The 26,351-nt window shown below is 59.3% G+C and overlaps 1 protein-coding gene across 3 annotated transcripts in view; it reads left to right on the top strand.

The window, feature by feature from the left end:
- Positions 1-26,351, top strand: part of BCR (BCR activator of RhoGEF and GTPase) — a 105,803-nt gene that overhangs the window by 54,239 nt on the left and 25,213 nt on the right. For 2 of the 3 annotated variants that reach the window (XM_024566634.4, XM_053927975.2), the window contains exons 3-12: positions 5,059-5,163; positions 5,538-5,723; positions 10,620-10,727; positions 13,670-13,730; positions 14,912-14,964; positions 16,660-16,800; positions 21,965-22,086; positions 23,365-23,533; positions 24,631-24,750; positions 25,646-25,721. In XM_024566634.4, the coding sequence (XP_024422402.2) occupies positions 5,059-5,163; positions 5,538-5,723; positions 10,620-10,727; positions 13,670-13,730; positions 14,912-14,964; positions 16,660-16,800; positions 21,965-22,086; positions 23,365-23,533; positions 24,631-24,750; positions 25,646-25,721 (1,141 nt within the window). Of the gene's footprint in view, positions 1-4,428; positions 4,726-5,058; positions 5,164-5,537; positions 5,724-10,619; positions 10,728-13,669; positions 13,731-14,911; positions 14,965-16,659; positions 16,801-21,964; positions 22,087-23,364; positions 23,534-24,630; positions 24,751-25,645; positions 25,722-26,351 lie in introns of those variants that run through there. The other variant, XM_053927976.2, reaches the window with a different exon arrangement.

Here is a 26,351-nt window from a genome sequence, read left to right as displayed (position 1 = left end):
CTCTAGTGTCCTGGCAGCATCCCATCCATTTGTTCATGGGGGGGACATGGAGGCACAGAGCAGGAAGCTGACCTTGTTGAGCAGCCCGTGCTCACCAGGCTCCACACCCCGTGACACAGTGGGTGACTCCGCTCCTCACACTGACCTGCTGGGCCCCATCCCTGGGGTACCAGCAAGGGGCAGGCCCGGAGACACTGGGCTCAGCCAGGAGAGGCAGAGGCAACCCCCGCCCATACCTTGTCATGTGCAGGGTCCCCCAGTGCATGGTGGAGCTGGGTGGGCCCTCTAGCCAGGGGCCTCTCGTGGGCATGTAGGGGCCCAGGAAGCACGTGGGCTCGGGTGCGGCTCTGCAGACATGGCTGTGCCCAGGTGCTGCCCCGGCAGGTGGCTGGCAGGGCCCGCAGATGCTTTGGGGTTTTTTGTTGTTTTTCTTTTCTTTTTTTTTGTGGAAGAAGCCAAGGTAAATGCATGTATGCCGATGATCACCCCGACTCTGAAGTCAATTTTGCACTTTCACAAAGGGAACTCAAAGCTGGCTCAGGCGCCTTTGAGGACAGACAGACCCGCCTTACACTTCTGCTGCCGGCCAGCCCCGCACGCGGTTTATCTGCGAGACAGCTGTGACCGTGCAGCGGAAATTATACCTCCGACTTGTGCTTTTATCTCAGCAACCACAAGTTCATTCACTTGTATGATTCACTTGTCATGGTCGCTCTGACTCTTCGGGGGCCCCAGTGAGGCTCTGTACCAGGCGCAGCAGGATCAACGTCACCTGTGTCCCTGTGACTCAGCTCGGCCACGTTACTCGGCCCGGAGGCCCTGACTTACGAGGGTTAGTGGTGGCCTCACCTGTCTTCTCTGCAGAGTTGGGGAAACCAGGTGTTTGGGGCCAGCCCGGGCCGTTCCCTCTCTCCTGAGAGCCTGCTGAGCTGGTTTAGGGGGTGGGCACAGGAATCACCCTTCTGCCCTGCATGCTTCCACCTCTACTTGTGGGTCTGGGGGTGTCCCCCCAGCATGGGGCCCTGTGCAGAGGCCAACCTCTGCCCTCTGCTGGCTGGGCCCCAGGACAGTGTCCAGCCACAGCCCCTACCCACAGTTCCTTCCAGCAGCTGTGCTGGCTTTGAACTCCCAGCTGGGAGCAATCTGCCCCTCACGGCTGTGCTTTTGTGCCCTGATCACCCCAGCTCCCCAAGGTTGGGGATGAGGGGTACCCCGCACACTTCCGCTGCTGCTGCCATTCCTCAGCTCTCTCTCAGCTCCAGCCCATAGCTCCTGTGGGCCTGGCAGCTGGCTGATAGGTGGCGTTCTGGTCATCTGGGTCCCTCGCCCAGCTTTTCCTGCCTCCCTTCACCCCCAGTTTGTTTTTATCTGCTCTTTCAGTCTCACAGTTTGTGTTGCTCGCTGGCTTCCTTGCCCGGCCCCCTACCCGCTCTGGGCAGCAGCAGGAGGAGACCTTCCTCCACCACTCACCGCCTTCCTTTCCCAGTTGCCCTTTCCTCCGGCTTCCTCCCACTGCAGTGCCCCCACCATCACGGCCCTGACTGGATTCACGTGCCCCTTCCAGAACCGGCACTTACCCAGGGTGGGTTATAAATCACCCTGGTCCTGGCCCTGCTCTCCGTGCCCTCCTCTTCTGTGCCCTTCCTCCCGCCTCTCTTCTGCGAGAGGAAGCCTGTCCGATGCCACCAGCCCTGTTCGGGGTTTCAGGAGAAGATTCTTGATCTGAGTATGGGTGCCTCTACGCCCCCCGAGTCTCCTCCCAAGCCCTGTGAGGTCCCTGGGCCAGATGTTCCCCGAGCTGGCCGTGCCCCTCGAAACAGGGAAAGCTGGCCTCAGTGCTGTTCTGCCTGCGATCTTTTTCCTCCCGGTTTTCCAAACCCTGTGGGCGGGAACAAGGCACAATGCTGCCACCAACCCACGTGAGCACCAGCATCTTGTGCAGGGTGGGGCTGTCATCCCCCTCCCCACCCCCACCCCCGCACTCACAGTAGCAGGATTGTTCCATGAAACGTGGTTGGGTGGGTGGCTGCCCTTCACCTTCACCTCTTCCCTTGCTTGGGCAGAGGGCACCTACACATGGTGGGAGGCACGTGCAGCGTCGGCTGAGAGCTGCTTCCCGCAAGTGCTGCCCCACTCACAGTGTGGCTCGGTGGGCTGAGAGGAGAGGAGGCATCAGGGCCCCTACCCGGCATGTCTGCGCACCATGCGCACCGGACCTTCTGCGCTCCGGTAGCACTTCAGGCCTGGAGCAGGCTGCACTGGCAGCCTTGGGTTCTGGGACCTGCTTGTCTCACAGATGAGGGTTCCAAAAGGAAGCCACAGCTTTGCAAGACTGCAGCCCACGCAGGCCCAGCATGGAGTTCTAGATCCATTCAGTGACTTCTAGTGAATCTTCACTGAGCACTTCGTACCTGTTCCAGACACAGCGCTGACACGGGGACTTTCAAGGTCAGGCTCAGCGTGTCCAGAAGGCTCCCCTGCAGAGCCACCACCCAGCGTACTCAGGGAGGTGGCCCTGTGGTTGTGGGGCCTGGATGTCCTTTCCCTGGAGCGGCTCTCAGCCAAGATCCGAACGGCTGGTCCCCACACAAGTGCACATGCCTGCATGTGCACACACGTGCATGCACCTTGCTCGTGCACACTTAGAGATTCCTGAAGCAAACTGCAGGTCCAGGGAGGCTCTTTGGATAATCCCAGAGGGCAGCAAGGGTGGGGTACAAGCCCCAGGGACACAGAAAACAGCGGTAGATGGGACGTAGGGGCTGGGCCCCTGTCCCCAGTTTACACTCAGGCAGCTGAGAATCGGGGCAGGAGGAGCTCACCAGGGAGATCTGGCTCTGCAGCCCTGTTCCCTGCCTCCTGGTCTGGGTGCTCCCTGCAGGGCTGCCGTCTGCACCGCAGAGTGCCTCTGTCTCACCTGGCTGGGAGAGTTGAGAGGGACATCAGGGTTGGGGGCACAGAGGGGCCACACGGCTGGTCCTGATTCCACTGGTGACACCACAAGGCCCTAGCTGGCCTCAGGTTTTTCCTTGACACCAGTGTTTCTCGCCTGGGGTTGATTGGGGCCCAGGGGACGTGTGGCAACATCTGCAGACATTTGCAGCTATATGTTGCTACTGGCATGTAGTGGGTAGAGGCCAGAAATGCTGTTTAACACCGCACAAGGCACAAGATGGCACTCAGTACCCCACAGAGAATCCTCCAGCCCCAGATGTTAGGGCGCCGAGGGCCAGGAGCCTGCACCCAAGCAGGCATCCCCTGAATGATGTGGGGCCGTGAGTGAGTGGCTGCAGGGGCAGGGCTCCAGTCCCACACCCGAGGGCGGCCACAGCGGGGGGTGTCCCACGCTCCTCCGTGGACTGGGAAACCTGATGGAGGAAAAGGAGGGCTGTTACCTCACCTTCTGCGAACGCAGGGCCCCTCCCCACCTGGGGCCCCGCGGGACTGCGGTGGGGACTGGCCAGCCCCTAACACCAGGTTTCGCCCACTGGGGCAGTCACACAGCAGTGTTCCGTGTTTCAAGCATCATCGTCTGTGTGAGTTTCCCGGGATGGCCGTAACAAGGCGGCCAGGGGAGCTTAAACGACAGAGATTTATTTCTTGTGTTTCCGGAGTCTGGAAGTCCAAGATCAAGGTGTTGGCACGGTTGGTTTCTCCTGAGGCTTCTCTCCCCAGCTTAGAGATGGCTGTCTTCTCCCTGCATCTTAATCTCCTTTTTTTATATTGAGATAGTGACATATTATATCAGTTTCAGGTGTGCAACGTAACGATTCGATTTATGTATACATTGTGAACTGGTCACCACAGCGAGTCTCGTTAACACCCACCATCTCACATGGCTACAGATTTTTGTTGTTGTTGCAAACTTTGAGAATCTACTCTTGCCCTGCCCAGTGTTGGCTCAGTGGGATGGGTGTTATTCCACAAAGCAAAGAATCGCTGGTTTGATTCCCAGTCAGGGCACACGCCTGGGTTATGGGCCAGGTCCCTGGTCGGGGCATGTGTGGGAGGCAACCTATCAGTGTTTCTCTCCCTTTATTTCTCCCTCCATTCCCCCTCTCCAAAAATGAGTAAATAAAATGTTTTTTAAAAACCTACTCTCTTAGCAACTTCCAAAAATACCATATAGTATTACTAGCTACAGTCCCCACACTGACCATGACCTCCCAGGACTTGCTTATTTCGTAGCTGGGAGTCTGCACCTTCTGACCACAAAGCTCCTCTTGTAAGGACACCAGTCATGTTGGAGGAGGGCCCACCCTAAAGTCCTCATTTTAACTTGATGACTTCCTTAAAGGCCCGAACTCTAAACGCTGAGGTGCCGGTGGACACGCTGTGACCCATAATGGCATCACAGCTGGGACGGGAATGTGGTCTCCAGCTGCGTGGACTCTGCCCCACCCCACCCCACATCAGCATCCAGTGACGTGGCAGCAGAGCTGTATGGTGGGGGGGGGGGGGTGGACCTTGCCGAAGCCCACCCGTAAGAGGGTCCCTGCCAACAGAATCAGAAGAGCAGACTCGAGGGACAAAGATCCTGAGCCCAGGGAACAGGTTGCCCTCAGGCAGGTGACAGCAGCCCCCAGCTCTGCCCCTGTGGCCAGGAGGGAGGGTGTGTGGAAGGAGGCAGAGCTGCGTGTCCCTTCAGTCCAAGGTTCAGGTGACAGTGGCGGAGAATGCAGGCAAGGAGTCACAAGCAGCGGAGGGAGCTGGGGTGGCTATGTGGTAGGTTCCGATGACCCCTCGGCTCAGCCTGTCCCGGGGCCGCCCCTCCTTGGTCGTGGGCAGGTGTGGGGGAAGGCCTCGCTCGGCGTACTCAGCCCCACGCTTTTCAGCGTTAAGACCAAGGGTGGCTCTCAGCTTTGCTGCAGACCCTCCAGAGTTTGCAGGCTCCACAAGCGAGTGGCTGACCTGCTGGGGTACCTGTGACACCCTTAAATTTCACCTGGAGCCATCTCAGAGTCTTGTCCTCAGGTTGACAAGCCAGCCTTCCTCTCTGAGACGGGCCGCCTCCGACAGCGTCTCCCGGGTGTGACTTTTGACCTGTTTCTCCTACAGAGTGAGCTGGACTTGGAGAAGGGCTTGGAGATGAGAAAATGGGTCCTGTCTGGAATCCTGGCCAGTGAGGAGACTTACCTGAGCCACCTAGAGGCCCTGCTGCTGGTGAGGAGGGTACAGGGGGCTGGGCAGGGATAGGGCAGGGGCACAGGGAGCTCTCTGCTCACTCAGCCCAGGCTGCAGGTCAGCTGGCAGAGCCTGGGGGCACCCACTCTCCTTGGAGTCATTGAGACACTTGTGGATGGGCCAGAACATCCCACCCATGTAGAAGCTGGAGCTCCCCGAGGATAGCATTGTAAGACAGGTGCCAAACCAAGCTGGGTTTAAATTTTCATTTTTTATGGAATTTAAAAATAAAAGCACAGATGTCACATAACCACGATTTTCTGTGGCCATACCATGCCCCTGACAAGTGGTAAGCCCCCCATCTGTGCCGCCTCACCTGCTGCCTGCATGGCCTCACCTGTGCCCTCTTCCAGCCCATGAAGCCTTTGAAGGCTGCGGCCACCACCTCCCAGCCCGTGCTGACAAGCCAGCAGATTGAGACCATCTTCTTCAAGGTGCCGGAGCTCTACGAGATCCACAAGGAGTTCTACGATGGGCTCTTCCCCCGCGTGCAGCAGTGGAGTCACCAGCAGCAAGTGGGCGACCTCTTCCAGAAGCTGGTGAGTGACTTGGGGCAGGTGCACAGCGGCCTCCCGGAGCCTGGGCTGTGGGGGTGGGTGTCTGGGCAGGGGCCAGGCTCCCCTGAGACCTGCAGGTGTGTGCTGCCAAGGGCTCTTGGGACATCAGAGTGACAGTGTCAAGTAAGAGTCTGGGGTGTGTCTCACAACTTCAGATGACAAAGGTCAGCTTGCAAGAGGGAGGCTGTGCCACAGCACCCACACTGGGCCCTAGCACGAGAGCCATCCCTCATTTCACCAGCCTGGGTCCTTCTGGGATCCTCTCAGCTTTCCTCAAGCTTCCGGATCTCTAGGCTGGTCCAGCTGCCCCACCGAGGGTGGCTTTGGACCAAAACGATACTGTAGCCCAGGAGAGCAGGCTCGTGAATGTGGAGCAGGGGGTGGGGCAGAGCCTAGAGGGGCAAGCAGAGGTGGGAGGAGAGCCGGGGCTATTATACTTTATTTCATTTTTGCAGTTACCTGAACTAAAGGCTCTTGAATCACTTGCAGAATTTGCCTAAGTGCTGTGGGGGAAGGTGGGGGACTCGGTCCATAAAAATCAAGGCAGTAGGAGGGAAAAGCACCCTCGGGTCTGAAGGAGGCCCTGGCAGAGAAGAGGGGTAAAAGCAGAACATCCGAGGGGCCCTCAGCTCCCACTGGCGGCCCCTGTTGGAACCGGGAGGCGCATTGTTGCGGGAGACTTTGGCAGTGGCGCCCTGTGCCCCGCAGGACGCAGGACTTGTCCTTGCAGACAGGCTGGAGAAATGCAGGAGGGGCTGGTTTGTAAACTGGGGGGCGAGGACCGAGGGGCAGCCTTATGCTGTGTGTCAGTCCGGTTCCTGAGTAGTGGGGCTCGGGGTGCAAGGTGGGGGTGCTGAGGCAGCCCGCTAAGGCAGGCCCCATCTTCCCGTCATGCAGATGAGAAGACTGAGGGTGGAAGGTCTCTTGCCGGGATATCCCCCTGCCTTTCAGGAGCCATAGAACTGAAGGGCAGGTGGTGGTGGGTGACGGAATGACAGAATACAGATTTCTGAAAGGCTCAGTGGGCCAAAACTGGCCACAGATCCCTTCAGCGGAGGTGTCCGTGGTGAGTCACAGGATGGGAGAGGCCCGCCGTGAAGGCAGGCCAAGCGCCTCTTTGGCCTTCGCTGACCACAGGGCCTGAGAGGAGCCAAGGATTCGGCTTTTGAACAGTCAGCGGGTAAAAGCTGGCGATCGGATGAAGGGGTTGGTAGGCCCCTTGGTGCCGGCCAGGCCGCACCGGGACAGGGACTGCATCTGGGATGCACCCCTAACCTAGGTGGGATAAGGTGGAACTTGTGCAAAAGGAAGAAACAATTAAGAGACTTGCGGACGAAGGAGAAGACCCTCAGGCAGGAGCTGCCAGATGGACATTTGTCTCTAACACGTGAGGTCCGTGTGTGAAAATGAGTTCCCCCCATCTTCGTACTCCCATCAGTCTTGTTAGGTGGAGGTTTGGGGGGGGGGGGCGATTCCGGATATAAACCTGGCAGTTGTCCAACACAGAGGCATCGTCCCCCTACTGGCAGCCCCCGTCCTAGGACAGTCCCTGGAAGGTGTGTGCAGGCCAGGCCCGTGGGATGGGGATTTCACCTTTTGAGGACCCCCAATTTGGATTCCAGGGTTACCTGGGCCTCCTGTGCTCGTGCACTTTCCCTGAAGCAGAGTGGGGTTGGCCCCAGGTCACCGGGCCCCCTCTAAGGGCGCAGAGCATGGCTGTTAATGAAAAGCTGGCGCCCCAGCCCACAGACACACAGTTGGCTGGGCGCTGGACTCGCCTTGGCCCGGGCTTGGGCTCCAGCTTTCCTCTGCAGGGCATGGCTTTCCTGTCAGCCACCCCCCCCTTCCCTGCCCTGGGCCAGAGATGCAAGGAACCCTTGCTCCATGGCCAGAGAGCGAGGGGCTACGTTTTGATGCAGGTGCCCCCATCTTTGAAGTGCCCCGCCTTTCTCTCTGTGCGACGTGTCAACAGGTTTGAGCCCCTGGGTGTGACTTAGCCTGAAGCCTCCTGAGACACGGAGAGCTGTGTTATTGGGAAGAGACCCAGAACCGGCACTTCCCAAATAACATTCTGAAATCACTTGGAAACTTTTTTTTTTTTTTTAAACTTTTAATAGTCTGATGAATGCCAGAATTTGGAAAGTTTTTTCTGTTTTTCCCAGTGTCCTGGAGCTACCTTTGTGCATCAGCTATTGCCGCAGGAAGACTGGGGAGAGATGTGGGGCTGCAGGGAAGTCATGCCCCAGTCCCTGCGTGCTCAGTGTTCCCGTGTGGCTCCCGCAGGCTCGGTGCCGGGGTCTCCCCAAGGACAGACAGACAGGTTCCTGCCCCTGTCCCTTCCAGACCAGCTCAGCAGGGCCAACTCAGCACCGCTCCATCGGGTTATCTATCCCGCTGGGAGAGCCTGGGAACTGAAAGGGACTGTGCCTCGACACCCCGTCCCGCGGAGGTGCGTGGTTAACTGTGGCCCCTCGGGGTCCTGTTTCTGGCTGGACTTTATCGGCTCAGCTTTTTGTTGCTCTTCTCTCAGACTTCCTGCACAGTTGTAAGAACAGCACAGAGAACTCCCACGTGCCAGGCGTGCCGGTTGTAACATTGGCCCCATTTGCTCTCTCTTTTTCTCTGCACACACGCGTGCACACACACAGGCTCGTTTGGGAGTAAATTGCAGGAACCTGCCTTTTTGCCCCTACACGCCTCACTGTGTGTTTGCTAAGGTCAAGGTCACGCTCTTCCCCGACCCACAGCATCGTCGTCCAGTGCAGGTAGTTCCACACCGATGCGATGCTGGTACTTCACGTGCAGTCCGTGTGCACGCGTCTCCCGAGTCGGCCGTCATGTTCTCTGTAGCCTTTCTTCTTCCCCGATTCAGGGCCCAGTCCAGGGTCACCGGATGCACTGGGTCGTCACGTCTGCCTAGTTTTCTTCCATCTGTGCCGGTTCCTTGGCCTTTGCTTATCTTCCATGGCCTTGACATTTTTTTTGGAAGGCTGCAAACCTTTTTGGGTCTGTCTGATGTTTCCTCAGGAATAGATTCAGGTTCTGTGTTAATGGAGAAAGAAAAATTCCACAGCCGTGTTGCTGGGTCCTTCTCAGCACGTCATGTCAGCAGGCACGTGACCTCCCGTTGTCCCGTAGCTGGAGAAGCTTGGTGTTTGATTAACTGAACACATGCAAACGAATTGCCTGGAACTTCTCCCAAGCCTTGGGAAAGGGGCAGGAGAGGTGATGATCGGGGTGCCCCTCCCCCAGGCCCTGCCTTGGTTGGCCAGCGCCACCCGTGTGAGTGGCTCAAACAACAGCAGTCTGTTTTCTCACAGTTCCAGGGGCTGGAAGTCCAGGATCAAGGTGTCAGCAGGGCTGGTTCCTCCCGAGGCCTCTCTCCTTGGCTCATAGGTGCCCGTGGTCTCCCTGTGCATTCACATGGTCACCCCTCCGTTCCCGTCTGTGTCCAATCACATAAAGACACCGGTCCTATTGGATGAGGGCTCACCCTACCCCTTGTTCTAAACTGAATCACCTGTCTTGGTCCTGTATCTAAAGCAGTCACATTCTGAGGGGCTGGGTGTTAGGGCCTCAGTTTGAGGGCACGAGATTCAGCAGTGACATTTCCTCGGGACTTGGCTGAGCCATCAGCTCTTCAGAGAGGCCGTCCTGGCCACATTAGCTGAAGCAGCCATCTGCCCCATTACAGGTTTGTTCGCTTATCTGTCTGTCTCGTCTCTCCGGCCAGCACGGTGTCTGAGTGACTCACGGCTGTGGTGGCAGGGCCCGTTTCGGTGGGAGGTGCTCAGGGCCCTGAGGAGGCGCAAGACGGGAGAGAAGGAGGGAGGGACTCTGTGTCAGACCGTGGGACTGATGGTGAGGCACCTGGTGTGCGGGGGTGCAGTGACAGGGGGCCGGGCATGGCTTCCTCCAGCCGCGGGGCCCAGAGGTCAGACAGTACAGAGGCTGCCTGGCTTACCCAGTGTCTGGAATTGTCATCTGAAGAAACATAAAATGCAATATAAATGCAAATGTGTGTAGAAATAAAATTTAGGTTCTGCACAGAACAAACACCAGGATCAGCGAAAGCCTTAGGTTTCCAGTTCCTGGTCGGCTGCAGTGGGAGGCCTGGCCCGCAGGTCACCGGGGTCTGCCCTCTCCCTCCGCAGGCTGGGGTTTTCTGGTGAGGAAGAGTGCTGGTTCCCCGCAGCTGCCTCTAAAGCTGACCTGGGGCTCAGAGGTGGTGGCGACTGCACACACCTTCTTCCCCCCCCGGACGCTGTTACTCACTTGAGTGTCTGAGCCAGAGACCCCCCATCAATGCCTTTGGTTCGACAAAGGCCAAACAAAATGCCTCTCACCTTGTGGCCGGCAGGTCTCGCCCCTGCCAGGTGTGCAGTGGGACACCTGGGCCCTCACCGGGTTGGGGCAGGCTCGCATCTGAGCAGAGAGACCCCCTCCACAGATGCCAGACTGCATGTGCCTTCTATGTCTGAGGGGATCAGATGTGAGTGGAGTGCTGTGCCCACCGCAGGCTTGGGGGACTGAGACCCTTGTCGGCATTCACTGACAACCTTGAACTTTAGCTGTTGCCAAGTGGCACAGTTTAAATGAGCTGGGTGGGAGGAAGAAGCAGATGTGGGAGGGAACCGTGACCTGCTCGGGGCATGAGTCACTTCTGTGTTGCTGTGGGAGAGGGAGGCCGGCCTGGTGCATGGGGAGGGGGGCCAACGGGAGGGAGCACACAGAGGAGCTGAGGTGTCGGAGCTCTGTCTGCACTGCCTGCTGCACCTGGGGTTTCTGCACAGCTGTGCACAGAAGCTCATTTCTCAGGAAGATGGGGAGCAATGGCACCTGTCTCACACCTGTCCCATCCTTTCTTCCTCCCCGCAGGCCAGCCAGCTGGGTGTGTACCGGGCCTTTGTAGACAACTATGGAGTTGCCATGGAAACGGCTGAGAAGTGCTGTCAGGCCAATGCTCAGTTTGCAGAAATCTCTGAGGTATGCACGATGCTGTTCAGACCGGTGCACCTCTACCTCCCATGGGCGGGCCATGGGCTGGTCGTTGGTACCCCACAACCCAGGAGAACAAGGAGCATCAAACCAAGGTTCCGTCATAAGCCTCAGTCATTCCCACATGCCTCTGGGTTAGCTCTGTCAGCCCGGTGCAGGGATGCTGTTGTAAGCAGACAAGGAGCATCCAGGATTCCTGGCCCCCAGGACCAAGGCCTGATTCTGGGGCTCCGTCGGGTCCCCCGCACAGATGCTCTGTTGCACTGTCTGTGTGCAGCGAGGGGTGCCCACCGTTCTGCCCTGTTCACAGAGGTTTGGACACTGAGTCCTGAGGTCGACTTTGCACTTTGCTGCTGCAGAGCAGACAGGACAGCATTACGCGCTGTTCTTCCTCCCACCTGCCAGTGACCTTGAGACCTGAGGAAGTGGAGCTGCAAGCACCGGGGAGGGGCTGGAGTTGCTGCCCTCTGTGGACCCCCATTGAGGGGAACCTCCATGCCCCAGAGGACTGAACCCCCCACACCCCGAAGTGTTAGCATGGAGGCCTCCCAGGAGCCCCTCAGATACAAAGAGGACGAGCTGTTGGGCTGGTGGCCACACCACGACCAGACCCACAGCCCTTCCCCACCCTTTTTCTGCCTCCATGGCAACTGGGTGGCATTTTCTTCTTTCAGGGCTTACACTCACCTTTGCTTTTTGATCTCTCCCACTCCTCCGAGCCCTGACTTGCCTTCCCCCAACAAATAAGGATTCTAGGTGGAAAGATCTTCGTGTGAGACAGGCAGCCTTAGGCAGAGAAATGGCAACTAGAGATAGGGAGTGAGCTGGGCTCTTGCTGGGAGATAAGCACGCTCCGGCTCTCATACCTGGCGGGCTTTGCAAGGGCTTTGTGCCACTTTATAATCTGTCACGAGAGGTGCGATATCATAAGTCCTGGCCCTTATCATCTCCTGGGGTGATAACACGTGTTTCTCTAGAGCCCATGGGTGCCCCCGCCCCCGCCCAGTGACGGGCTGCACACGCCCAGGGCTCCCGCCTGGCTCCAGACTTCCCTCCCCAGCTGCCCTGGCTCTGCTGGCTCGTTTAGTTCATTCTTTTCCCTGGCTCGTTCAGTTACAAACCCCACACCCCTAACAGCTGGAATGTTGGCACAGAATCCCCAGTGTCTTGATGAAGGAGAGACCTAATTCTCTAAGGGCATGCTGTGGTTAATTGGGGTCAAGTTCAAGTCCACCTGGACAGGTTTCTACAGAGAAGGGAGGAGGAAGCAGTGGTGGACCACCACCTACCAACTGCCCACATGGGGACTCTAAAGCAAGGCTGGGGTGCAGGCGGTCTGGGGTGATACCTGGGGGCCGGCAGCAGCTGACACTCCATAGAGCTGGTACCACTGGGCAGCATTCACTGTAGTTCTCCTTCCACGTTTCAAAAAGATCCGAGAAATTGGAGCCTCCAGAGAGCAGAATGAAGCCAAAGGAAATGGGAGCAGCCGCCACAGGGAGGTGTTGGGGGTGCGCTTGGGCGTCAGAGTATGGGGCCTGGACCATGGCCGCCAAGGACAGGGTGGGCTGAGCGGTGCTCGGTCCTTCGTCTCCTCCCAGGACCGGTCCTGGGAGACAGGTGTGCAGCGGTGTCCGCTCAGACCAGAGCTGCCCTGGCTGGACTGCAGAAAGGGCTTCTGGAGTCAGGTCAGTTTGGTTAGGGTGCGGTGAAGCCAGACTTGTGAGGCCGTCCCAGCCCTCACGTGCATCACGCTGCGCAGGGGCGCGTGCACGCGGCTGTGCCCCCCCTCGCGCGAGCACAGCACCTGGTTTCTGCAGAGTCTCAGGTTCCGCGCTCGTGCCCCCTCACACCCTTGGCAGCTGCTGAGGAAGATGTGTGGCAGAATAATCGCTGTGAGGGCGTTAGACTCTGGAAAGGTACCAAAGTGCACTGTGGAGTTTGGCCCTAGTGAGCGGTAAAAACATCAATCATTTTTTTGTTTTAGTATTGAGAGGTTTCCAGCTGAGAAGTTTGGCTTGCAGGCCAGCACTCCGTCCACTGAGCCACACCAGCCAGGGCAGACAATGTGGAAAATAGTCTCTGAGCCCATTCTGGTCCCTGTGCCGTTTTTGTTTTTGTTTGTCATTGTTGAGAAGCCTGGAACTGGGATTAACCACGGCTCCTTTCCAGAGGCGATTTCAGGCACAAAGGGGTCTGTTATCCTCGTTTCTCTGGGCACCTTGGACCGAGTCGGTGATGTCTTCGATGCGGTGGTGTCAAGCACCACCTACCCGTTAGAAAGTGCTGCTCTCCTCGTGGGAATCTCAGCCCCTCATTTGTTAGCAAGTACATTTGCTGAGTGAGGAAAGAGTGGGGAGGGGGTGGGATGGGGTGTGGGTCTCGGTGGAGGCCCCACCATCTCCAGGGTGTGTTCCTCCGGCCCACCAGCCTCTGCACACTGTGTGACTGCCCCAGGAAAGCAGTTCCGTGCATGTAGGAAGGGCGTTTGCCTCGGCGTGCAGGGTTCTCTGTGTCAGAGGTTCCCACCCAGGGGTGATTTTGTCCCCAAGGACACTTAGCAGTGGCTGGGGACATTTTTGATGCTCACAACAGGAGGAGGTGGTGCTACTGCACCCACAGACATAGAGGTTGGGGATGCTGCTCATATCACATGGTGCAGACAGCAGCCCCCTCCTCCCCAAATAAGAGAACTTCTGGCCCAAAATCTCAGCGGTGCCAGGATTGAGAAACTGTCCCAGGCCGCGGCATCCAGGACACGTCATGTGCTCAGCTCGCCTGTTCTTCCTGCTGTGGCCCGCCGCACCGCGGGTCCTTTGCAGTGAGAGAGCGGTGAGGTTTCTGCTGATGGTTCCTGACTGTGGGACTTCCTTCCGCATCAGAGCTGCCAGAGTGGTCCCCTGCGAAAACCTGCTTTTTTTTCTTTTCAGAACCTGAGAGCCCGAAGCAACAAGGATGCCAAGGACCAGACCACCAAGAACAATTTGGAAAGTGAGTTCTCCGTGCTGAGGCCTCTTTGTGCCCCCGTGGGGGTGGCAGCTGCCCACAGGTGGAGCATTTGCTGGAAGAGCGAAGCTGGTGCCCTGCGGGGTCGCCCTCTGGTGCCTTTGCTGCTCTAGACTTCCATTAGTGATGCCGGGGACACAGAAAGAGAGTGGGCGGGGCGGGGAAGGATGAGGTCAGGACAAGCTTGCCAACCACAGTCACAGCCAGGGAGAATGGTAGGCGTTAGCAAATACCCACAAACCAGGCCCTGCCAGGCACTAAAAATGTCATTGCCTTGTCCCCAGAGCCCTGTAAGGAGGATTTTATTTTCTTTCAGATGACAAAACAGGTTTAGAACAAATGTAACCTACATAGAGTGCAGGTTCCTAGTGCTGGACAGAGGGGGAAGCCAGAGCCCCCAGGCCAGTGGACAACAGTGTCAGGAACCATAGTCACTTATCACTTCCAGTTGTTGGGGTAGCAGGAAAGGAATACTCTGGAGCCCACAGCTGCACCATGCTAAGCCTCAGTGTCCCTGTCTGCAAAGTGGGGATAACAGTGCACTCCCTACACAAGTCTTGGGGGTCACGTGAGGTGTATCAGAACACGTCTAAGTACCTGTGCCCTCAGACCGTGCTCACCTTGGGGAAATGGGGACAGCCAACACTGTCTGGGGCTCCTGTGCTGCCTGAGTCCAGGTGTGTCCGCCTGTACAGCCGAGAACTGTGTCAGCACCTGAGTTGGTTCCTGCCGTTCTCACGATCAGGCCTCTGGACTGCTCAGGAGAGAGCGGCATGCTGGTGCGCCCCCAGGGCCCTCGCTGGCCCATCCTCACCAGAGTGCTGGTGGGCTCCCCAGCCCCAGGGGGAGGAGTGGTGACTCGAAGCCCTTTTAGCAGTTGTCACTGAGTCCGCCGTGTCGGCTCGGGTTCTGAACAGCCACTCTGGACTCCACATTAAGGGCACAGTCTTAAAAGCTCAAAGCCGTGGGCCCAGGCCGTTCTGGCACTTGAGGTTTGCCCTTGTCACCGAGCAAAGGTGCTCTGGGTTTGCCCTCGCCAGCGGGGAGGCGGGCCCTCCCAGGGGATGTGGAGGTTGGGGCTGCTCCCCTTAGCCTGCTCCTTGCAGCAAGGAAGAGCAGGCGGGGGTCTGGGTCTGCCCTCTCCACTTGTGGCCCTCTCTCCACAGCCCTGCTCTACAAGCCTGTGGACCGAGTGACCCGGAGCACGCTGGTCCTGCATGTGAGTCACTGGGCCCAGGGCACTGGGGTTCTTGGCTCCTGCTGTCCTAGGGCCGATGCTGGTGTTTATCAGCTGCCCACCTGCTCCCCTGTTTCTGTTGCCTGCCTTTACTGAAGATGTAGAGACGAGGTGCCCTGCCATCCTGGGGCTCACGGGGGTGGGGGGAGAGCAGAGCAGGCACTCTTGGCATCCTAGGTGTTCTGTCTGGAGCGGGTGCACCGAGGGGCTGTGCTGTCTCAGTGTGTGAACTGGGGCCCAAGGTGGTTGGCTGGGGGTGCGGACAGTGGGTGCGTGCCAGGGCCTCAGGGGTGACTGCTGCCTCCCAGCAGGGGAAGGGGTGCGTGGGGAGGCGCTGCCCTGGTTAGGGCTATTTCTGACGGCCATGGAGAGTCACTGAAGGGGTTTTCTTCACGCTGAGAAACAACCAGGGAACAGAAATGGCCCCTGATCCTACTGCCCAGGTGACTTTAGAGCAAGTTGTGCATGAGTGACTTTTTCTAATGTACACCCAAGATGCCGAAGTGTGTGAAGTTTCCATTTCCTTTCCCACTTCCTCCCCACAAAGCAGCCGCCGCCACAAGATTCTTTGTGCGCATGCCGGCACGTGTGGACCTGTGTTTTAATTACACAAAGGGCGTGCTATACATACCAGTCCATACCTTGCTTTTCCCCCCTTAGTATCATGTTGTGGGGATTGTCCACCTTCGGCTCAAACAGCCCTGCCTCCTTCTCTTCCACTCCGTGGATGCTTCATCATTTCTTACCGTCCTCCGATGGAGAGGTTGCGGAAGGAGGGAGACGAGGTGGGGTTTCCAGTTTAGAAGGATCTGGGGGTGGCTCCTCGGAGTCTCAGAGACCCTGTGTTGTGTCCCCTTGCTGTGATGGGCCCGGGCCTGCATAACTGAGTGTCCAGACCTGGGAAAGCCGAAACGGCCAGGGAGTGAGTGGTGTGAGGCCAGCCTAGGACTGCCAGCCCACAAGCCTTCCTCCATGCTTCTCTCTCTTCCGTGTGCAAAGATTCAGGATTTGGGAGCTCAGGGATTGTGTTTGTCTGAACCCGGGGGGGGGGGGGGGGGGTTGGGGTTGGGGGGGGAGTTGTTGGCTTTGAGCACGAAGCATGTGCATTCCTAGTGGAGAAGGCGTCCACGCTCCACCTCAGTTCTTAGGCCCTTATCTTAAAAGAGCAGGAGCCGGGGAGGCCCAGCTGGGGTTTTCGCTGGACCTTGCACTGACCGGTGGTTCGGGACCAGGACCAATTCTGCCCCCTAGGGGGCATGCTGCAATGCTGGGAGACAGTCACAACTGTAGATGAGGAGGTGCTGCTGGCATCTGGTGGGTGGAGTCCAGGGACGGTACTAAGTCCTACAGGGCGCAGGACATCCCCCCATCACAAAGGGTCATTTGGCCCAAAAACACCACCAGTGCTGAGGTGGAAAAAGCCTGCCCTAGACCCTTAGGGTGGGAGCCCTTCTTGGCAGCAGGCAAGCAGCTTGTGTGCACGGGAGTGCTGTTGAGGACCAGCTTCGCAACTGCTCGCACGGCGCTGCCCACGTGGCCCGGGCCCGTTGGGAGAGGTTGCGGTAGCACCTGGAGAGCCCGTGGCCCTGGGTCATGCCCAGTGCGTGTCTGGGGTTTATGCCAGGTGGGTGCCATGGCCTCACTCCCTCTAACTCGAGTGCTCTCACCCCGATGCAGGACTTGCTGAAGCACACGCCCCCCAGCCACCCCGACCACCCTCTGCTGCAGGACGCCCTCCGCATCTCGCAGAACTTCCTGTCCAGCATCAACGAGGAGATCACACCCCGCCGGCAGTCCATGACCGTGAAGAAAGGCGAGGTGAGGGTGGCCAGGGGTGGTCAGGGTAGGCCCAGCCCGCCTGAGCTGAGGGTGCAGGGTCCTTTCTGGTCCTCAGCAGACTGTCCCTGGGCAAGGCCACCCTTTGGGGCCCTTGGCCCTGTGAGTAGGGCATCGAAGTGGAGTTGCACAGGCATGCGCCTCACTCAGCCACCGCCTCCTTCCTCTGCCATGGTGGGCTATGTCCGGGGCAGCCCTTCCTGTCCCCACACCTTGCCAGCTCAGGGCCCCGGCCGAGGAGATGATGGGAAGGAGGGTGGCAGGTAGTCTGCCTGGGACCACCCAGTTTCTCCTGGGTGTTCCTCTATTTAAAGCCAGTTATCGCTGGACTTAAAGATCTAAATGAGGTAAGAAAGGGAGGGGTGTGTGTGGTTTATATTTGTGATATCAAAGACACGGGCATGGCATCTTCGGCCAGGAGCGTTCTCCTTCCCCCTCCTCCCTCCGTCCCTGACAGCTGCTCCAGAAGAAGGGCTCAGAACGTGCTGGCCTGGCCAGCCCAGTGGCTTCTGCCCCTCCCTGGGAGGGGCTCAGGAAGGTGCCGTCCCCGGTGGGCAGCGTGTAGCGTGACAGTGGAGCTGTGCCAGTCAGGGAGCCAGCCTCCAGGGGGAACGTTTTTTGTCAGAAGTGGCACTAAAGTGAGGGGGCACTGGCTGTGGCCCCAGCTCTCTGGCCTGGGCTGGCGGTGACCCTGACAATAGCCACCTCTGAGAACCATTTCCCCCTTTCTTGTGGTTCGCGTGCCGGGTGCTCGGTGTGAGGGGCCACCCTCACCCCACCCCCCAGCACCCAGGTTTCTTCTTCTCCCACCCTAGTGGGTGGGCAGGCCGCCCTGCATCCTCCCCACACCTCTTTGGGAAGTGGCCCCTTGCATGCTGAGCGGAAAGCTCAACGTGCCGAGTCTCATCAGGTTCGGTGGTGAGCAAGTGGCTTAGTCAGATGTCCCCATGCGGGCCTGGCCCAGGAAGAGCGTGGAGGAGGGAGGGGTCCCCTCCACTCCACTCTCAGGCCCTGAGGCCAGGCCAGTGTGGGGACCTGATCCCAGCATTGCCACAGTCCCACCCACCAGATGGCCGGGGAACAGGTATTCCTCCACCCTCCCCAGCTCCCTGTCTCCAGAGCAGGGCAGGAACACAGCCCCACCGTGCTGGGGCCCGGGGACCTGAGAAGGCACCCGGTGGCTGTCCTGGCTGTCTCTGTTAGCTCCCCGGCAGCCTCTGAGCCTGCCTGTGGAAGGCAGGAGTGGGTCCCCAGCACCTCCCAGGGTTTCCACACCCGATGGCCAGAACCTGGGGGGTGAGGTTCCGGTCTTGTGTCCTAGAGCAACGGTGGGGCCCTGGTTCACCCCCCAGTCTCAGGGACATCAAAGGAGAGCAAAACGCTGGCCTCCTCTGTCAGCACTTCACCCAGATCCGGCCGGAAGTGGGGTCTGCCTCTGCCAGGACTCCTTATACCAGTTGGATTGGCACCCGGCTCACTCTTCCCCCCTGGGATGCCTACTCTCTTTTGCTGACTGTTCTTTTCCCAGAGAACTGACCTTCTGAGAAGCAAATGTTTGAGTCCCTTTTCTCCTCTGGCTTTTCTCACCATGCGTAGCCTGCCCCAGCCCCTCTCACTCCTCCCCCCAACCATTTCTGACTGCCCTGTAGGATCCCCAGAGAGAAGTGCCTTCTTGCTCTTTGGGTCCTTGGAGGCAGCTGCCTTAGGGGATTGAGGAAAGTCAGATGTGGCCTGGCAGCTGGCAGCCTGGTCCTTGTCCTTCCATCAGTTATCACAGGCCCCCTCCCTGCTGACCCATGGTCAGAGGCTCAGGGACACTGAGCAGGAAGTGTGTAGAGGCCAAGTGCCTCATGGGGGCGGGCCTTTTGTCTGCACCCACCGCCACCACTACCTCCGGCAGCATGTGGCTTCGTTGGCCTTAGTGACGTTTGTTCAACATGGGGATCACTCGGGTACCTCAGCTGTGAAAGGTGGGGAGGGCCTACAAACTCTGAGGGGTCACGAATCTGACTTGCAAGTTCCCGCATCGGCGCTTGGAATCTATCTGGCGCACAGTGAGGGAGACGGTGTCTAGACCAGGGTAACAGACAGATGCCCACTCACCTCTGTGCCCCCACCTCCCGGCCATGCCAGCGGCAGGCATCACTAGCCAGTTGGCTCTCATGCTCTGAGCTGCTTGCATCCTGAGCATCCTCCTTGGTGAGCCCTTGCAGCTGGGCCCTGCCAGTTTGCAGTCCCATCGAAATGGAAAGGATGCCTGGCAGGCGGTCCCTGACCCAGGCCCAGTCCTGCCGCCGCTGAGCGGTGGCGTTGACTTGGGAACACCCTTTTTTCTTTGCTGAGCGCCCATGCCCTCTGAGAGCAGTGACTCCTGGCCCTCAGCCCATCTGCAGGGTGGTTGTGAGGGGGCAGGGGTTTTGCAACCTGGGGAGGACCATACGAAAGTGAGGAGTGAAGCTTTCCCCACCTGGGCACTGTCCGTGTAGGAGGTGGAAGGGGAGCACCCTCTCCTCACCGTGCAGGAGCCTTGAGAGTCTGTGCCCCAGGCCTGGGGGTCCTCATCCCTCAGGACAGAGACAGTAGGGCCGCTGCCCCCCTGCCAGGGTCCAGACTCCCTTTGTGGACTGGACATTGTCACAGCTGTGGCCCTGTTTCCCCAGGGCTGGGAGACCCCTGCCCACTTGCAGGACATTTTCTCTTTCATCTGCAGGACCCCTCGGTGGTGGGGCTGGGGTTCAGCAGCGAGGCCCAGCTCCTTGGGAGGAGGGCACCAGGACACAGGACGGGGAAGCTGTGACTGGCGGGTGACGTGTACTGACTTGGGGCTCCTTGCACTGCCCTCGGAGACGGGGTGCAGCACAGAGCGGGGCTTGGGCCAGGACGCCGCAAGGGCAGTGAGGCTGGCTGGAAGTGTCGGGCGCCCATGGAGTTGAGGCTTGTCTTAGAAAGATGAGGGTTTGTGTGGGCAGGGATGTGTGGGGCGGGGCCAGGTGACCAAGTCCATCTGTCAAAGCCCAGAGAGGCCCAGGTGCTCCTCACAGCCCCTCTGTCCTCTCAGCCCAGCAGGGCAGGCGTGCTGGCTGCAAGTGCCAGGGTGGCCTCGCGGAGAATGAAGGGGATGCCTGAGGTGGGGCTCAGATGAATGCGTGAACGTCAGGGCCTGGCAGGGAGAGTAGGTGGGCCAGCTGGGAAGCTAGGGGGTGGTCAGTGCAGGGACAGTCTGGGCTTTTCTGACCTGCCAGCAGAGGGCACCCTGCTGAGTCCACTTCTGAGCTGGGCGTAGGGTGCCCTCTGCTGGTGGTGACTAGAAGCTCGGCTCCTTTGTGTGGAGGAAGGTCTGCAGTCATATCACACCCCTCCCAACACACACACCACCCCTCACAGAAGTTTTCTTGGTCCCACCTCCTAGGTTGGAAGACCCTCTGCTTGTACTGGCCTAGGAGGCATCTGTCCATTCATCCCCTGGGGACATACCTCAGTGTCCCCGAACCCTTCCCAGACCTGCCCCCCAAAGTGGGCCCGGCCACCAGGCCTGCCTGGGGTCTCTGGCGCTGCAGGGACATTGCTCCATGTGCACACACTTCCTTGCTTCCCATGGGCGCCGGCGCCGGATGTGCGTGTGCCCGTGGCAGGCGGGGTGAATGTGAGTGGCGATGAGTCACAGCCTTGGCACACAGGCAGCCTTCCTGCCCTTCTACTCCTGGTCTTGTAGGCACCAGTGCCTCCCGTGTCAGCCATCAGCTCTCCCGGGCCGGGGGCTGGCTGGCCATTGCGAGCCATGCTCTGGGTGATGTGTGGCCTTAGCACCCAGGAATGTTGGGGGGGCCCAGGGGCCCACCCAGGCTACTCTTGCTTCTGGGAGTCTCTGCTGCATACGTAGCAGAGCCAGGGGCATGGACCTGCCTAGGGCATCGGGGGATGGGAAAGGCACCTCCTGCTGGGGACATGTTACGGGGCTTCGCCCACTGTGGTGTGCTTGCAGACCTGCTGGGCCCTTCCCCTGCCGGGACAGCAAGGGTCTGCAGTTGCCCTCTGTGTGGGGTAGGGCAGGGGTCTTTCCTGAGGCCTGGTGGGCCAGGTGCCCACTAAGCACCTGATCTCACCCCGGGTTTGTGGGAACCTGAGGGCAGAGCCTGCATGTTGCCGCTCGCTCACTGTGCTGCCTAGGCCGGGTGGTGGGGCTTCCTGAGGCTCAGGTTTCTCATCTGCAAGAGGGGCGTGAGGTCCTTCCCACCGGTGTGGGGGGCCACATCCGAAGGTCAGGCCATGTGCTTGCACGGCATACCTGGCATGTGCGTGGGCAGGGCAGCCACGTCGGCCTGTCTCCATGTCTTCTGCCCGGCCCAGCGCCGACCTACCTGAGGTGCTGGGTAGTGTCTCAGGTGAATTACCTATTTGGGGGCAGCAACCCCGGGGCTGCGTGAGCAGTGGGATCATCCCTTGTCTTTCAGGTGAATTACCGAGGTGCAGAGGCGCAGGGCTTACAGGGGTTGGTGTCTCTGGTCCCCTGCTCATTCAAGGTCCAGTGGGCCAGGGCACGCGGCCTCAGGGGCAGCTTGTTAGCCCGAGATGCCCACCTCAAGCTGCAGGTGTCCAGATGGGCATCAGAGGTGTAACCCCTATGTGGGCCCCCCCCCCCGAGCCTCCTGGTGCCCTCAGAACCAGACCGTGCCCTTAGGCTGACTACCTTGGTCACCCCCTCTCAGAGTATACCCAGCCTGCCTCCTCCCCACTCACCAGGCCACCCCATCTGCCCACGTGCCAGGCTCTTCTCACTGTGATGTCCGTCCTTTCCGGGGCTGGCCTCTTGCCCGTTCTTGGTCTCCAGTTGCTGTCCCGGAGAGACATAGGCTAATCTGCTTAGAGGGGTTCTCTTGCCATAATTTCAAGGCAGGCTCATGACATGGCTATAACACACCCTCCTCAGCCCCCAGGCCAATGGCCATCACCCCATCCACTCGCCCTCTGTTGCAGGCCAAGCACCCAGGAGGGGCTTGGAAACTACTGAGCAAAGAAGAACTCACATGGCATAAATGTTCTCGGGCTGATGAGAAGGAGGGAACACTCTGGAAAGTGGGTGTGAGGGTCGGAGGTGGAGGGAGTGAAGGCCGCTGCGCTAACTTGAGCCCCGCCCCGCCCCCCGCAGCACAGGCAGCTGCTGAAGGACAGCTTCATGGTGGAGCTGGTGGAGGGAGCCCGCAAGCTGCGCCACGTCTTCCTCTTCACCGACCTGCTGCTGTGCACCAAGCTCAAGAAGCAGAGCGGAGGGTGAGTGACCACACAGCGCTTGCCCCGCCGGGAGGGGAGGGTCTCTGGGGGCGTGTGATTGATTGCACATGTAGAGAAAACCTAGGGGTTTTTTTCTTTCAACGTGAGCCTGAAGAGGACAGTCGCTCTGGACAGGTGCTCTCTGTAAGCTACGTTCTGTTTCCACCTGGCTGTGATGCCAGGCTCAGGGACCAGGGTCAGCATTAACAACCTGGAGACATTCTGGGTCAGGGCCAGCGACCAGGCTGTGGACTCCTACAGTGAAAGGGGAGCCTGACTGTGACTTCAGGTACTATTAAGAGACTGTCACGTCATGGCCGGGGAAGCATGAGTGACAGGTCGGGGGGCTGCAGCATGTGGTACAGGCTGGCAGGTCGGGGAGGGGAGTAGGGGGGTGTAGCTGCCCCTCCCCTGCCCTTGGCAGACATCGCTAGATGATTGCTGCACTTCGTCTCCCCAAACCTGGTGATAGTTTCTAAATTATTTTCAGCGTAGGCCTCCAGAACCCCCTACCACCTCCCCAGGGATCAGACACCCAGCTTGCAGAGGCTGGAAGGGAGGAAGGAAGGTCACGTTGGGAAGGGCCAGAGCTGGGCTCCTGCCATCGCTGTGCTGAGTGGGTTTAATCATTCAGCTCGGAAGAGCCTCGGTGTTCCCAGGTGCCAAGGCTTATACCGGGCAGATCTGCAGCCCCTCCAACTCTGTGGCTCTGGGGGCGTCTGCGGTCCTGTCCTGATTGTCCTTGGGTGGCCGTAATAGGCTCCCACGTCACAGAGCCGGTAAGCTGCCACCATCGTCAGCAAGGATGAGGTGAATCAGGGCTTGTCAGACCCTCTGGGGCCTGAGTCACACGCACTCATTTCCAGGAGTCTCTGAGTCTGGCCCGCGGTGTCTGCCGGTGGCCCCATGCCACCCTGTCACATGGCCCATAGGTGGGTTTTCAGGTCGGGTCCACTGTGCACGGCCACAGACATGGGGTTCTCCAGCTTTTGAAAACAGCGGTGTTATCCCTCCCTGGCATGGCTCAGTAGATTGAGTGCCAGCCTGCGAACCAAAGGGTCGAAGGTTCGATTCCCTGTCAGGGCACATGCCTGGGTTGTGGGTCAGGTCCCCAGTAAGGGTGCTCACAAGAGGCAACCACACGTTGATGTTTTTTTCCTCTCTTACTTCCTCCCTTCCCCTCTCTAAATATAAATAAATAAATGCTTTAAAAAAACAAACAGTGACATTAGCAAAGGAAGACAGTCAGCGTGTTAACATGTTCCTTCCCTCTCCCAGCAAAACCCAGCAGTATGACTGCAAATGGTATATCCCACTCACGGATCTCAGCTTCCAGACGGTGGACGAGTCTGAGGCCGCACCCAGCATCCCCCTGGTGCTGGATGAGGAGCTGGATGCCATGAAGATCAAGATCTCCCAGATCAAGAGTGACATCCAGAGAGAGAAGGTGGGGAGGGAGGCAGCCGGGCCTATGCTAGTGTGGGCAGCAGCACACAGGCCCCTAGGCAAGCTCTCCTGGGCGTCTGACCCGCTTCTGGTGTCTGGGGCCTGCTGGGCATCCCCCGTCAGGCTTGGAGCCGTCTGGGATGTGGGGTGGGAGAGGTCCCCACCTACCATAATAGGGAGATCATCCCAAGTGGGGGGGCAGCCCCTCCAGCCCTCCTGGACTGCCCCAGGCACAGCCCTGGTTGTTTCTGGAGAGGTTTAGAAGACTTAGGAACAGTGAGGATGAGCCCCTTGCATGTGGATTCCACCCAGGCCAGAGCAGGGGCCACGTGGTGGCCGCAGAAGAGACAGGTTCCTAGAAGGCTGGCCTCAGCCCAGGGACACCAGGACAGGGGTCCTCCTCACTCCCACCCACCTGCAGCCTGCTGCACCAGAAACCCAGCCAGTCGAAAACGTGGGGAGACAGCGAGAGCACGAGGCTGTGTGTTCGTCCAGAGGCCCTGCGGCCTCCAGCGTGGCGGCGTGCGGCAGAAGGGAAGCCAGGCTGTGTTCCTGGGGCTGCTTCTCCCTGTGTGCTGTCACCGCTGCACTTGTCCGTGTTGTGACCTGCTAGTGTTGGGCAGTGTGGTCTGCTCCCCAGGATGGAGGAGCTCCAGGAGGGAGGCACAGGGCACAGGGCAGGAAGGGTTTTCGCGACCAGGTCCTGGAGATGTATCTGGCCCTCCACTGGGACCTGCACAAACACTCCCCGGGGACCTGATGCTGAAATGTGGGCGAGTCCAGGAGTGGGGAAGGGCCCTTGGGGTCACAGCAGCTCCTTGCCTATTGTCCAGGTGTGACAAAATTGAAAGAAGGGAGGTTTGTAAAGCTCTCTTCTCTGCCCTCCTGCAGGGAAGAACTTAATTTCCTCAGGAAGTGCTGGCCGAGCATGCCCAGCAGCCTGTGCCCGGCCTTTGCCCTGTAGCCGGCAGCAGCCGACTGCGGCCCTGTGCTGCGCTGAGCCGCTGGCCAGTATTCCCGGCCTCCAAGGGCCGAGCTTCGGGGGAAGTGGGGACAGGCCCTGAGATGGAAATGTGACTGTGCCACCTCTCCCCACAGAGAGCAAACAAGGGCAGCAAGGCCATAGAGAGGCTGAAAAAGAAGCTGTCGGAGCAGGAATCGCTGCTTCTGCTCATGTCTCCCAGCATGGCCTTCAGGGTTCACAATCGCAACGGCAAGGTCAGTGCCTACTGCAGGCTAGCCCCCACGCTGCTCCCCATGCAGACCCTCCTGGGCCCTGATTCCCATGCACCAGGATACCCCACAGTGCTATGACCAGAACCCCGCCGCCCAGCCCTGTGGTGGCTGTGGCCCCAACTCCCATGTGCCTTTGCCACAGCAGCCCTTTTCCCCCAGAGAGCCTTCCTGTACCAAGAGAGGATTGTCCAGCCTGGCACACGGGCATGTGGACCCCTCTGACCAGTGCTTTAGGCCATTGCCCCAAGTTGATTAGAAGCTGGCCCACCCCATAGCTTACAGGGGTGGGTCTAAAGGCGGGGGGGCGTGCACACTTGTGCAGACCCGGCCCTTGGTAGGAACATGCTGTCTGGGAACTTGGGCTGGGCGGCACCTTCTCTCCTGAGCCTGGCTCCTGATGCCATCTGCAGCCTAGGCCTCTCCCATGAACAAGTGATGGGCGTCACATCCCCTGTCAGTGTGCAGCTAGGCTCTGCGGGAGCCTTGTCTCTGGGTCTCAGCACTGGGCGTGTGGGTGCGATGCAGGTCGTCGGGGCGGCATCAGCCCTCACCTCTGCAGGTCTCCACGCGGTAACCTCCTCGCTGCCCTAGGGTAGGGTGCGTCCCGTCCTGACCCAGGCCGTCCAGGCAGGGACTGGTGCCAAAGCGCAGCTGTGGCCCAGAGCCTGACTGGCAGGAAGGGCAGAGAGTGCCGGAAGTGATGCCTTGTGCTGTGAGCACACCTGGCCACTAGGCCCGGCCAGCCAGAGGCACAGCGGGGTGCAGGCCTTGGCGGGGTGTGCCGCCCGTGGGTAGTGACAGGGGACAGCACCCCGGGCGTGCTGGGTGCCAGCTTAGCAGGGCAGAGATAACTGGGGTGTGTTTGCCTGGTCCCCAGAGTTACACTTTCCTGATTTCATCCGACTATGAGCGCGCCGAGTGGAGAGAGAACATCCGGGAGCAGCAGAAGAAATGTGAGTGGCTTCTGAATAGCGACGACTTGTATTTGGGAACGTTGGGCTGAACGGCCCCCTCACCCTGTGGTCTCAGAGCTTGTTCCCCCCTGAGCAGCGGCTCTCTCATCCAAATGAGGTGTTAGGTGGAGTTGTAACTGAGAAACTACACTGGAGAGAAACTCTCCTGACAGGGCCCCCTTTTCTGGGCCTCCCCCAAATCCCCTGCATACCCTACACCTGTCCTCTGACCTTTCCAGGAACCTCTCCCCATCTGCCAGGCTTTCCTTGAACTCCCCCTTGCTGCCTCCAGGACCTCCTTAGCCCGATCCCTGCCCGTCCTCAGGGCCCCCTGCCCCCTAGCTGCCTTCCCTTGGGCCTGACACACGTGGCCCACTGGCCTCGTCTGCCCCTCCGGACCTTCCCCATGCTTCACCACCGCCTCATCTGCTTGGCCTCCCCCGTTGCTCCCACCCTGGCCTTCCTCCAGAGGCTTCCCCACACCCTGACAGCTGATGCCGCAGGGGCCACACTGTGCTGGCCACACTTGGCCATTCTCAGGACTGGACATGCACTGCCCTCTGGGGTGGCCTCTCCTCTAGGGGCTTCCCTCTGTTAGCAGGGTTTTCCTTCTGAGCTCAGAGCTGGTGC

Source organism: Desmodus rotundus, chromosome 7 (assembly GCF_022682495.2).
Source record: "Desmodus rotundus isolate HL8 chromosome 7, HLdesRot8A.1, whole genome shotgun sequence".
Taxonomy (NCBI): Eukaryota; Metazoa; Chordata; class Mammalia; order Chiroptera; family Phyllostomidae; genus Desmodus; species Desmodus rotundus.
Note: the sequence above shows the minus strand (reverse complement) of the source record. Positions and strands in the feature narration are given on the sequence as shown.